This window comes from Propithecus coquereli, unplaced genomic scaffold (assembly GCF_000956105.1).
Source record: "Propithecus coquereli isolate 6110/MARCELLA unplaced genomic scaffold, Pcoq_1.0 Scaffold139, whole genome shotgun sequence".
Lineage (NCBI taxonomy): Eukaryota > Metazoa > Chordata > Mammalia > Primates > Indriidae > Propithecus > Propithecus coquereli.
Genome location: NW_012138191.1, coordinates 1,493,478 through 1,507,655, shown reverse-complemented (window position 1 = coordinate 1,507,655; position 14,178 = coordinate 1,493,478). Strand labels below are relative to the sequence as shown.

Sequence of the window (14,178 nt, the reverse complement as noted above, 5' to 3'; positions counted from 1 at the left end):
CAATTAGTTTTGTTAACCACATTTCACTGTTTTTAATGCTTATTGCTTGCCTTTTCTTCTTTTAATCAGGTCTCTCCCATTCCTAAGCCTTTAATTTTGGTTTGTATCTTGGTTGACTAGAACATATATTTTAGTAATACTTTTGAAAAAGCTTTCGTGTATATTATGCATGATGTACTCATGCATATAAAAATATTCTATTGAGTTTAACTAAGGACTTGGATGATAGTATAGAATTCTTCGTTATAGCACTTTCCCTTCAAAACTTTCCTGTCTTCTGGCATGAGATACAAAGTGTAAGAGTAACCTGATTTTTATTTCTTTGTAATAAATTGTTACTGTTTTTGTTTTATCTTCCTGGCAGCTCTAAGGACTTTTTTCTTTTCTCTTAAAATATTTTTTAAAAATCAACTCAATATAATATGAGTGAATATTGATAACATTTCATAACTTTCCCCTGGGAATCTTGGAAACTATTTTAAATAGATCTGGAAATGTTTTCTTTCACTCTGCCCTTAATTCTTATTTCTCTTGAGTCTGTCTGGCCTCTTCCTCTGGACCATCAGTTTATACTATTCAGGTTTGCAATTCATATCTATTGTCTTCTTTCTAATTTTTAAAAATATATTTGTCTGTTTTGCCTTTTCATTCTGGGATAGTTTAAAAGGCTTGCTTCTGTACCAGGGGCTTGCTTCTTCTGCTCTGACAATTATATGCCTGTTTTTTAATAAAGATTTTAATTTTGTTACGGTATTTTTTCTTCCTCAACATTGTCTTCTTAGCCTACTCTGCCTTTATTTTGTTTCTGCATGTGTCTTAACTCCTGTTTTCTCTCATTCTCTGGCCTCATATTTTCACTGTTTATAGAGTTCTTATTTCAAGGAATTTTATTGATCCTATAAAACAATGCTATAAAGCAGATGTTTCACTTGTGTTTGCTCTAGTATTTCCCCAAATATATGCTTCCTCTTTTTGCTTTGCTTTTCATATATATATATGTGTGTGTGTGTACACATATATACACATTACATATACATACATGCACATATGTACACATATACGTACATATGTTTTTCATATATATTGCTTTTTGTGTGTCTGTATGTATAAAACATGGTATCTTCAGAACTCAAGCTTTTAAAACTTTTTTATTCCTTTTCATATTTGAACATTATCCATATTTGAACAAAGAGATATCTATGAAGTAGGCCTGATATTTGACCATAAACATGAAATAATGGTGGTTGGATTCTTGGATCTTTTCACATATGAATGTTTATTTTTTTTTTTTTCTATTTTTAAAGAATCCTTCCTCATTTCTTAACCTGGAAGACTGGATGTTATTGTCATACGTTCATGTTGCTGGTTCATTGATCCGGATGCTTGAAGGGCATGGCCATTTTCCGTTTTTAACTTTCTGTTTCAACTGGCCTCCATATCAGGTACATGGCGTGGCCGTGCATGACCTTCTTCCTTGAGCAGCTACCTGCTGCATCTTTGAAAGGAAGCTCCAGGTCAGGAAGATGGTCCAAAGTTTGCTTGGGTAGCTGCGTCATAAGACCAGGGCAACCTACTCTTGTGGCCTCCTCACCTGTACTTACCAACTGGGGAATTTCCTAGGATCCTGCAAAGATTGTTTCTGACTGTGCTGTGTTTATTTCTCAAGGCGGAGCCTTGCGAGATAGTTCTTGGTGTTTCTCTTCAAACAATGTCTCTTCTCACTAATATTTAGCTGCAGCTTTATGTTTCTGAAATATCGTTGGTATTGTTTCAGGGCCAATATATTATTCCCTGCACGTTGTAGTCTGTTGATCATTTTAAATGAATTTGAGAGGCAATGCATAAGAGGAAAAGATATGTTTTCTCAGGCTGTCATCATATGTAACAGTGCCAAGACAGTGCCAAGTTTATATTAAATATTAATGTCATTAACCTAGAACATGTATACTGTTCTGATTCCTGGTTTCTCATAGTATATGATGATTGTATTTTCATATTGTTTGATATTCTGGCAAAAAATTGTTTAAAACATCCCCTACTATTTCATCATGAAATTATCATACATATATTCCTATACCCCCTCCCACCCATGAGCGTTAGTAATTTGCTGAGCTTGGCCCCCAAAGTGGAAGTGTGGTTGCCCAGTAGGTTCCCATGAGCTGTTAGCAGCCAATATCCCAGGAAATGGAGGCCAGTAAAGCTGGTCTGGGCAGGGCACCAGTGACATCCAGTATATTAATCCTTTATGGCTCCTTACCTGTGAATTGTGTGTGCTCCTTGCCCATTTCCCCTTTTGTTAATTAATTGTTCATTAATTCAACAAATATTTATTGTCTATTGTGTGTTAGAGCCTTTGAATCTTTCTAAGAGATGTCCTTCAATGAAATCCAGGAATTCCTTTGACAGTTCTTTATAGTAAGGTAAATATCTTTTTATCTATTGCATTTGTAATAAAATGCTTTCCTAGTTTCCTGTTCTCCTTGTAATTGTATATCATGGTTTTGGCCTAGAGAGGATATGGGGTCTCATACTGTTGAAATTATCGGTGGGCTTTTTGTACTTCTTCTATACTTCTTCCTCTTGTTTTATGTATAAAAAGACCACCCAAGTCATCTTAAAGCTGACGAATAGTCAGATCCATATTTTTGTCTCTTAATTATTTCAATATTCAACTTTTTAATCTAATAGGAATTCATTTTGAATTTTTGTGATATGTGGGATTCAAATGAATGTATTTTCCTCTGAAAACAAGCCAATTTTTAGTGTTTATTCAGTATTCCTTCCCTGTTCATATGTGGGTTTCTTAACCCTGTACCCTAAGAGATCACACCTCAATATTCAATATGAACATGTAATATATATTTATGTTCCTGTACAAGTATACATTTGCATAATATTTAATGCTGTGTTATATAATACATATGATATTATAATATTAGATGATATACTATATACATATAAGTTTATATATTTGTACATAGATATTCAGCACTGTCTTTCCAGTGTCAGGGATATTTAATAATATAAAATCTCTGATTAAAATGAAGAAGGAGACAAGATTTCACCAGCTTATTGATGATAACTGCCACCCCCAGTACCTCATCTTGTCCCCAGGAGGCTTGCGGAGGGCTGGAGGGCCAGATGGTGCCTGTGGCTCCATGTTGATGATTCTTACAGGGTTGGAAAGCAATTACTCAGTACCAGTCCCCTGGGAGGCAGATGACAAGGCAAGCATGTTCCCTGCATTCATCTTTACAAGGTGTAATAATTAAGCCAACAGAATCATAGCATCCCCCTGATGGATGTACAAAGAATCAGCATGGACCCTCTTGACTTGTTCATTACCTCAACGTCACCTACACAGACTAGCAATTACTCAAGGCAGTTATGGCATTTACATGTGACAATGATCTTTGCTGCATTAATGCCTCAGACACGTAAGGTATAGTGGGCAGTTAAAAACCTGATTTTAACCAGTGAAGCTTAAGCATTGAGGGTTTAAGTAGCTTTTACTGGCATCACCCTTAAGAAAGATTTTAGATGTCTTCTTCAAGAAGAGGAAGGAGGTATGTGCTAGATGTAGACATTTTGATGCTTATAGTTGGAAGCAGCTTATTAAATGCCCTAAAACTAGAAGACTTCTCTGTTTGAGGTGTACCTGTCTATTAATGTCCCCCACTGACTTAGGCTAGTTTCAGAGACTAAGCAGCAGAGGACCCTCCCAACTAGTAAGTTGGGAATTCTTGGCTGATGGTGAAGGCTGTGTTTTAGGTCTGTCCTTCTCTAGCTCATGTTCCCATCTGGAGCCCAGTGCAAACGGCAAGAGGGGGCTTTTGTTACCCAGCTTCCTCTTCTTGAGGGGCCCAGAGACTACAAAGAAATGAGATCTTAAGATCTGTAACTCTTGTGTTCCGATGCTGGCAGACAAAGAGAATTTATGAGAAAAGAGAAGTTACTATCTTATGTTGGGTTCGCTAGAAGCAGAGCTTGAGATGGGGATGCTTATGCAAGTGATTTATTTAGGGAATGCTCTCAGGAGAAAGAGAGCAAGCAGAGAAAAATAGGATAGGGCTAGAAGCTAAGTATAGATGGGGCAGGAGGCCGAGCCTCAGCCTGCACCCACAGGGAGCTGTGGAGCATGCATTGCACCATGGAGTTGTCCTGCAGACAGGCAAGGGGACTGGCCACGGTACTCCTGTGCCGTCATTTGGTTATGAGCAAAGCCCCTCCCAGGGTTGGGTGCGGAACCTTCCAGGTACTGCCTGCCAAGATGGTATTCCTCAGCCAAGGGCAATCCTCTAGAGAGGAGCAGAAGTGCCAGCTGTCATCAGCCAGCACCTACATCATCTATAGAATGAGTGCAACAGCCCCGTGGAGGGGACCTGAGTGGGGCACTGAAGTGCCAACTACAGTAACTGACTGGCAGACACTCTTTCTATTCCTCTGTTTTGTGTAGTCATAGCACTTACCACTATCTGGACATAGCTGAAGTATTCGTATATTTCCTGCTCATCCGTCTCTCCTGCACTAGACCCCGTAAGCGCCATAGCTCACCAGTGCTGCATCGCCAGTTTCTGAAACAGTGGCTGGCAGATGGGAGGTGTCCGGGACATGGTTCCTTGAAGGCATGAGTGGGCGAGTAGGGGCAGGGGGAGGGAGGACCACTGCACATCTGTGTAGGACCCCATGTTAGTGGTACTATCAGTGTGCACCCGTTTCCCCTCAGGTCCCAGCTTCTTAGTCCCGGGTCACATTTTCCAGCTTCTTTATGCTTCACTCCTAATAGGCCTTCTCTGCTGATCAGTCTGTGTTTTGTTAGTTGGCATCTTGTTAGTTGAGATCATACTAGCTAAATCGATTGGGCCCTTTCAGCCTGTCAAGCTCTGCTTCACGAGCGCTTGACCCGTGTCAAGTCAGTGCTTCTCAGGCTTTAGCGGGCACGTGAGTTCCCTGGGGTCTTGCTAAAATGCAGTGTCTGTGTCAGTGGGTTTGACGCGGGACCTGAGGGACTGCATTTGTGCCCAGCCCCCCAGGAAAGCGGATGCTTCTGGGCTCCAACCACCCTTGAGTAGTGAGGAGTTCACTCATTAATCCTTGTAACAGGTCTGTGAAGTCGGTTCTATTAGTATTTCCATTTTGCCGTTGAGGAGAGTGAAGCACAGAGACATTAAGCAATTTGCTCAAAATTACACAGCTGGTGAGAAGTGGAACCAGAATTTGAACCTCAGGCAGCCTGACTCCCAAATGCATCCTCTGCAATCCTCCAAAAAAAAAAAGGTTTCTATTGAAAAATGATATTATAAATGAAGTTGACCAGGCTAACAAGTGATGACAATGTGAGATCTCTGTGATGGATCTTAAGGTTAATAAAGCCTAGACATTGCCCTCGGACACTCAGAATGAATCATTGAACGAACATGACTCAAAGAGAGACTGATCCGCTGTCAGTTTCCCTTCCAGCCACCCACGACCCCAAACCATTAGGCTGCAGTTTTGACAGTGTTTCCCAATGGCTTGGAAGTAACTAATGAGTGAGCACCAGTGCCTAAGAAACGTGAATGACAGCAGTTATAATTTCTCAGAGATCGTTTGATTTGTCTTCTGCGATATTTCAACATGGAATGTAAAACAGCAGGGAACTGGAGATTTATAATCTGGTTCACTCTAATTGATTTCTTGGCTTCCTTGGGTCTAATTAATTTTTTTCTGTGTACCCTAAAATGGTGCAGTAGGCTTCCTAAAAGCTGTTAGAAGGCATCTGTATCACAGTTTATGAAAAATTGAGACTTGGCTTTTATTTGGAAGGTAAATAGAAATTGATTTTGCTGTTGAGGTCCAGACATAAAGGAGGGACACTGACTCCAGAACTCAACAGAAGATTCCGGATTACTCTGTCTTGGTTTGGGTTCCCCTAGGAGGAGACTCTGAGACACAGATTTCAGTGCAAGTAGATTTTTGGAAGGTAGTGCCAGGAAACCCTTGTCAGGAATGGGAATGTGAAACAGAGAGAGGGAGAATTCACTAGAGCGTGCATTGGAAGTTACCATGGTGGGTGGCTGGTCCTCTATCTCTGAAGTTGTCAAGGAGACCAGGCAGGTCTTATGCTTCTGTGTTATTCCAGCCAATGAACAAGTCAACTGGGGTATTTATTGATCAATCTCATCAGTCATAGGTTGAGGGCTGCTCCTTGAAGCATGTGGCATTAACCCCCAGCACTTCTGGGCATATGCCTAGCAGGCTTTGACATCCAGAGAAAACTCTCAATCAAAGAGATAGAAGTGCTTGCATTTGGAGCTATAGGCTTGCGCCCACATGTGAATGGTATATGCAACAGGACTGTGGACAGGGAACCTACAGCATCTGTTACAGTGGCCAAATATTAATTATGGTGCTTTGACCTTTTGTGCACCAGTGATTTCCCTTCAGTTCCCAGCCTCTTGCTTCCAACCTTGTGTAGAGCCGTAACCTAGATGACCTGTGTTACTGACTCGGAGACCCTTAACTAAGGCAGTTGTTCTCCTTACATTTTATAATACATATAATATGTATACGTATAATACATATAATGCTATATCCCAGTTTAGAAGAATATAAATCAAATTGTAACTATAAATTATATAAATTGTAATTATAAATTATAACTATGAATGAGATTATGCAAACTATAAAGTGCCTTGGGATTTTATTAATCAGTTTATTCAGAATGCCCTCATGGTGATTTAGCTTTGAGTGGAACCTTGGTAACATTTTTCTTTTCTTTTTGGTGAAAAAAAGAAAAGGAAAAAAGAATGCCCTGCCAAACTGGAAATTGAATGGAAACTTCTATGTTGCAGTAGTTTTTAGTGGGCTTAAAATTTAATCTTGAAAGTGCAACGTTTGTGTTTAGCATTGTCAGAGGTGAAGGAGGAATAACAAAGTGCATTCCAGGCCGTGAGAAATAAATCTGACTCCTTCCCAGGCTCTGCTGCCTGCAGGGTGTCCTCACCTCAGTCTTCTGACTGGCGCTCCACAGGCTGTCTTGCCACCTCCCAGCCCAGCAGGTGTGTGCCTTATTCCTGCCCCAAAAAAGGGAAACCAAGCAAAAACAGTGTAGTCACTGACTAGTTATTAACCCGTTGCACTCAACCATTTCCTTGGGAGCTGTGTGCATTTGTAGATACTGCAGACCAGGAGGAAGATTTCAAGATCAAGCCCTGGTTTAGTTTTTGATATTTGGAAATGTACATTTATCTTTCTGTGCTTTGTTATGCAACTTGATGACACATTTTCACTTTTGTTTTATTTTAATTAATAAAATATCATGCTTACCGTGTGCCAGACCATATCCTAAGCACTTGGCAAATTAAACTCATCTAGTCTTCATAACTTTACCTTGAGGTAGGTGCTATTTTATCTCCCATTTTACAGATGTGAAAATTGAAGTGCTGAGAAGTTATCATAGTGGTATTATCATGCAAATAACATTGATTGATGAAATATATATATTAACTAATTTCAACTCTTAGGCTAAGAGTAACCATTCATCCTTCTGCCCCTCCCTGCTCATCTCCCCAGTGGCTTTAAGAATGTTTTTCAATACATTTTAAAGGGTTTATCTGTGTTCTTTCTGGATTATTTTTAAAAAAAGGTTGTGCAGGCTCTGTTATAGTGGAAGGTAAGTTGTAAAGTCAGCACATAAGAGAGAAAATGCCACAAAGTCAGAAAATTAACTTTGAAAATGCTTTCAAATACCCACAAAGTACAGCTATGTGGATTCATATGCATGACCCTCTGTGGAAATTCTATGGATGCTGAAGTCCTAGAACAGCAGATCTTGACTGAAGAAAGGAACTTTCACATCAGTCAGCTTTTAAGATAACCATCAACTCCCTAGGGGCAAGTTGGGATTGGTGAATAAATCAAAAAGTTTGTCTTGCCTGCAAAGTTGATTCCTTTCTATTTTCACATCAAGCTTCTATAAACTTAATACCTGGTAACAGGCTTGTTACCTGGAGAATGTCTACTCAAGCACAGTTGTGTTTTTTTGAGGAAGTATAGCCGATTGGGTAAGAAAAGGGTCTCAAGAAGTAGAGGCTTTTGATGCCACGGCACTCTAGCCCAGGCAACAGAGTGAGACTCTGTCTTAAAAAAAAAAAAAAAAAAAAAAAAAAAAAAGAAAGAAATAGAGGCCTGAGTTTGACTCCCAGCCTCTTCTTGGGTATTTAACATTGATAAATTACATAAAGTATTTAAACCTCAGTTTTCTCATCTGTACAATGGGCACATAATCTGTACCTACCTTGTGGAGTCAGTATGAGGATTAATTCCCCTGAAGCTCTTTGAAGGGTGCCTGGTACCTAATAAGGATGCTCTAAATGTCAGATACTCCTGTTATTCTAGAGTTTGGGGGTAATTTAAAGCTTTCATTATGAGATTCAACTGTATCATATTGTCCTACATAACACTACCATTATGAATGAACTTAATAAGGGTCTTGTTCTATTACTTACAAGCTTGTGACCTTATTAAGTTACTCAACTTCCCTGTGGCTCAATTTCCTCCACTGTAAAATGAGGTTATTAACATTATATTTTACAGTAACATTGTGAGCATTAAATTAATTCATATATATAAAACTCCTAGGACAATGTCTGGGTTTTTTGTCTGTTCATTATCACTGCTGTAGCCCAACATCTAGCACATAGTAGATGCTCAATAAATATTTGTTAAATGAGCAAATGGACTATCAATAGCCACAATAGGAAAGGATTTTTCACTTTAAAGTATCATTTTTTGGTGGATGCTGTACAGGATATCATGAATTGATGTCATGTATAGTCACATTCATTTATGTCACCACTGATCTCATCCGAAAAGTCTGCAAGTGTTGAGAAGCCATCAAGCTCATGGGAGTGGATACAAGTTTCCCAAAATTCTAAGTTTTGCTTGGAAGCTTGAATTTTATTACTGTCAACAAATACTGTCAGTTATTTACCTCGAAGTGACAGACTCATTTTATTTATTTTCAAGAAAATGTCTGTCACATACCCAAGTCTGAATAACCCTAGTTTGCCATCAGTTTTTCTTTCAAGTAAAAATGGTGGTACCTGGGAAGAATGGTTCAGTTCAGTACTCAGTCCCTGAGTGTTTCAATATACTGCAGAATTATTTTATGCATACTTTCCATATAGTCACATAGAATATTAAAAGAGCATGTTCTTAAACAGTCAAAATTTAATAAAATTGATAATTTTTAGCACTTCAAGAAGGACATTCTTAAGTGTATGTTTTAAAAACAGTGAGTGTGGGCCAGGTGCGGTGGCTCACACCTGTAATCCTAGCACTCTGGGAGGCCGAGGCAGGATGATTGCTTGAGCTCAGGAGTTCAAGACCAGCGTAAGCAAGAGTGAGACCCCATCTCTACTAAAAATAGAAAAATTAGCTGGGCCTTGTGTAGTGCTCCTTTTGTCCCAGCTACTCAGGAGGCTGAGGAAGGAAGATCACCTGAGGCCAGGTGTTTGAAGTTGCAGTGAGCTACCATGGTACCACTGCACTCTACCCAGAGTGACAGAGTGAGATTCTGTTTCAAAAAAAACCAAAAAAACAAAAAGTGCATGTGTGAGAATGAATAATCCAATGACTTCTGGTGCACTGGAAGTCTGGTGCCATTGTCTTAATTTGTGTGAAGATACCAGCAGTTTTATCCATCATTGCTTTTGTATATAGTACAAATGTCATCACAGTGAAAAAGGCAGTAACCTGTTAGTATCATTTTGAAATCATTTTGACTTCAAGGACACTCTGAAAGGATCTTGGATTCTTGGATCCTGAGATCTGTGGATCATGCTTTGAGAATCACTGAGCTACAGAGACATTCAATGCGTAAAACTGTCCGGTGAAAGGGACGGCAGAGCCCAGGATGATGTAGTTTTCCATTCTAAGAAAGTGAGTGGGCACATATGCCATTGCAGAGAGGGGGGCGCTAGAGGAAAAGTAGGCTTGTGGTAGAAAAGATTAATTCCCTGTTGGGGCATGAAGCGTCTAACAGTTATCCTGTTTCAGTTGCTCATCTCAGGGCATCTTGTGCAATTGTTTATTCAAGAAAGATTAATAGAACATCCACCGTGTACTGAGAACAATAGGAACATTTTTCATTCCCAGCTTTTTTCATGCAGAAGTCATTTTCTTAGTGAAATTGTAAGCTTCTTTAGAGAATGACCTAAATTACATATTTAGAAAAAAAATATTTTTATGAACTTAATATGGCGCAAGACATTGATAAATTATCCCAGTTTGCAAAAATGGGTATTCTCCTTTCTGCCTTCCCGTTATGACATGTAGTTTTTCTTCCATCCTTTATCCCTGGTCAGAGACATAGACACAGTCATTCTAACCTTCATCATTAAGCAGGGAAATGTAAATTAATATCACAGTGAGATGTTGCATACCCAGTAGACTGGTGAAAATTAAAAAGTCTGTCAATACCAAGGGTTCAGGATATTGTGGGTTATCAAGAGTGCTTGTACTCTGCTAGGTGGGAAAATAAATTGGTACCACTATTTGGAGAACAATTTCACACTATTTTGTGAAATTAAACATTACATTCCCTAAAATCTAGAAAATCCAGTTTTAGGGATATACCCAACCAAAACTCTAGCACAAGTGTACCAAGAGAACTGTACAATAAAGTGGATAGTAGTATGTTCATAATGGAACAAAAAAAAGGAGGTATGGGGACCTAAATGACCATTAATAGGAGGATAAATAGTGGTATGGCCCTACACTGGAATACTATATTGCAGTAAAAATGAATGAACTACTGCTACATGCAGTAATATCCTGAAATCTTAGAAATATAAGCTAAAAATGAAAAAGAAAACTCCAGAAAGACTACCTACTGTATGATATAGAGTTTAAAGCAACCATAATTTTATATATATTATTAATGGATAAATACCTATTTGATAAAACTATATAAGAAATAAAACAAGACTACATTCAACCCAGAATTTTAAGAAGGTGGTTTCTCCTGGTAGGTATGTAGACAAAAAGACATTATATAGCCAGGCGTGGTGGCTCACGCCTATAATCCTAGCACTCTGGGAGGCCCAGGCGGGTGGATTGTTTGAGCTCAGGAGTTCGAGACCCACATGAGCAAGAGCAAGACCCCGTCTCTACCAAAAATAGAAAGAAATTAATTGGACAGCTAAAAATATATAGAAAAAAAAATTGGCCAAGCATGGTGGCGCATGCCTGTAGTCCCAGCTACTTGGGAGGCTGAGGCAGGAGGATCGCTTGAGCCCAGGAGTTTGAGGTTGCTGTGAGCTAGGCTAATGCCACGACACTCACTCTAGCCAGGGCAACAGAGTGAGACTCTGTCTCAAAAAAAAAAAAAAAAGACATAATATAGGAGGAATATATAGGTCTACACAATGATATTGGTAATTTATGTTTTAAATTGGGGTGTGTATAAATGGCTTTTTATTATATTATAAATAACTTAGGATACACAAAAATGTATGGTATACACATTGCTGTGTGTATTATTATATTTGTAACAATAATAATATTAAAATATGATAGAAGGAAAAGTTTCTTATTATGATTTTACCTCAAGATTTTGTAACTTTTATATTTTTAACATGTATTGTAAAATGAGTTTATCTGTATGTCTACTGATAGATTATGAGAGCTTCAAGGACAAAAATATTATTTTAGTCATGATTATGTCTTGTCCTAAAAGAAAAGAATTTTTAGGATATATTATGCACCAAATCTATGTTTGCTAACCAAAAAGAATCAAAATGAATAAATAAATAGAATTTGCTTTCTGGATTGATCTGCAACTAAGCTAATTCACTGATTTTTCACTTATGTTTTTGACCTAAGGATATCAGCTATCATTTGGCCTTTAGTCTAGATATATATCTATATATAAAATCTGCATTATATTTCATATGTTGGTTTTTAGGTCAATATTGTGATGATTATATTTTATACAAATACACACAAAACAAGGAGGAATGTCTTTTTGTATTTGGTTTAATGTGTTGATCAACCTAGTTGAATCAAGACAATGAATCAACTTTACTTTTTCTTTTAATAGGAGAAAGGTTACTGAACCAATTTTGACTGAGTTTGTTGAGCAAGATTCCCTCAACCAAATATTACAAGGGATTGACAGCTGTACTAAGACAGTCACTACAATTATTTTCATGCTAAGACCAGATATCAGGATAGCATTACATTGTAAAAGCAAGTATATGGTGTTCTGTCAGTAATTAGCCGTTGACTATGTCAATTTAATTACATCATGAAGCCTTGCTGTAGCTTCACAGGAGAAATTTGTAAGTCTGTTTAGTACAACGTTGTGTCTTACATACTGTTTGTGTGGGGGGCTGTGTGGGGGGAGAGAGAAAGAGATCCATCTGTCCTCTGAAATTATTCAGAGTCATTTCCTATAGTCCATCAGTGTTCTTTAGGAAATCACACAGATTAATAGGGTCCTCACTTCCATGCTGTGCCGTGCACCCCTTAAACTTTAACATAGTCATGGGGAGTAGGAACAAGTATGTGCCCACCAAGAACTGGCAGCTCTGTACATTTTGTCTAACTGAAGTAATAACAAGTTTATTGGCCTAGAACACATCTTTTAGGTTCCTTTCCCCATGAACTTTGTAGTTGTGAACAGTTGTCTTGAGGCTGGGAGGAAGGAACAGAGGGAGGGAATGTGTGCATAGCCTTCTCCTTCTGAATTATGTCCCCTCGTTTGGCGTTCCCTCCTGTGGGTGTTTTGTTAAGTTGGCCATGGGTGTGCCCAGCCATTATGGATCCCACTCTCCCACCAGCACAGAGTGGTGCAGACACAGAGTTCTGGAGTGATTGGGGATGCTTCATGAAGTGTGGAGCAGGTCTAGAGAAAAGTTATGAAAACACATGATAGCTTTTCATGTGTTGTAGCTTCATTCAGACATTACTGATATGTGATGGGCCGATTGTATGTTTGATTAATCGTTTATATGGCAGATGAGAGGATTTAAAAGTTCATTTTTTTGATGCAAAATAATTTCTACTCAGGTGCAGGCTGTGCTATCTTAGTATATCATCTTTTCCCTTGCTTTGAAAGGACTTGAGTAAGAGTGAGTGTGTGTGTGCATATATACATATGGATACATGTATGTGTATAGTACACATAATATAGTCACACCCATATATATATAACTATATCTGTGTATGTATATTTATATGTATGTATATACATATACATGCATTTATGTGTCTATGTATGTAGGTATAAAATTAAGGATAAGATGGTCCTGGTACAGAACTGTACCACTTAATTTTCTTCTCTACATTGAAAACTATCAATCTTTCCCCTTTTTCTGCAGGAAAGATGAAGTTACGTACAAAAAAGGGTGATTAGCCATGTTAGTAGTAATAATTTTCAATATCCAGAAATTAGCTGAGTACTTTGATGTCCAAAATAATCAATACAAAAGTAGTATAGGAAAAAGCCACTAAATAACATGGCCTCTTTAATTGTTTATTGATAAAAATTCCCAAAAGGAACTGGAGAAAATGGGAAGAGGCAATTGAATGCCAAGTAATAATCATTACAACCACTGAGGGATGGCTGAGAGTGGCTGGTATTGATTGGCAGAAGAAAGCTTTCTTGGGATTCTGAGGATGTCGGTAACATTAATGCACAACCACCATGAAAGATTTTAAAAGGTGAGGCATAGACGCCAGTGTTAGAAATGAAGGCAGAACATTTTTCAGGAAGGGTCATGGCAGTTTGGTCAGTCCAGAGCTATTCATTTCAGTGAACTCTGCCTGCATAATAGATGCAGCCTCCCATAGCAGCCACCTTCCGTCCCAAACCTGCACTTGTTGTCTTAACAAGCTGAGTAGCTTTTTCTTCGTTTTTTTTTTTTTTTTGCTGAAGTCTGAACTGCATGGTTTTGTAGGCTCACATGCTCCTTGTTTTCCATTTTAAATCACAGGCCCGCCAAAAGCCTGCTCTCTTTAATAAGATGAAGCAAGAACTTGAATCAAGATGGTAAAGCTGCAAACCCAGAAGAGTCATTGATAGAGTTTGCATTATCCTTTTAAGAGTCCTTGTGACTAACAGGTGCTGAGAGAAAAACCAATGCCATTTGCATTCTTATTTCCTCAAGCAACTCACTATTTTAAGAAATA

General features: G+C 38.5%; 1 protein-coding gene across 1 annotated transcript in view; it reads left to right on the top strand.

Annotated features, from left to right (window-relative positions):
* PLCB1 (phospholipase C, beta 1 (phosphoinositide-specific)) overlaps positions 1-14,178 on the top strand; it is a 756,841-nt gene that overhangs the window by 155,648 nt on the left and 587,015 nt on the right. Inside the window, 1 exon segment of the mRNA XM_012639238.1 lies at positions 2,113-2,125. Coding sequence (XP_012494692.1) covers positions 2,113-2,125 — 13 coding nt within the window.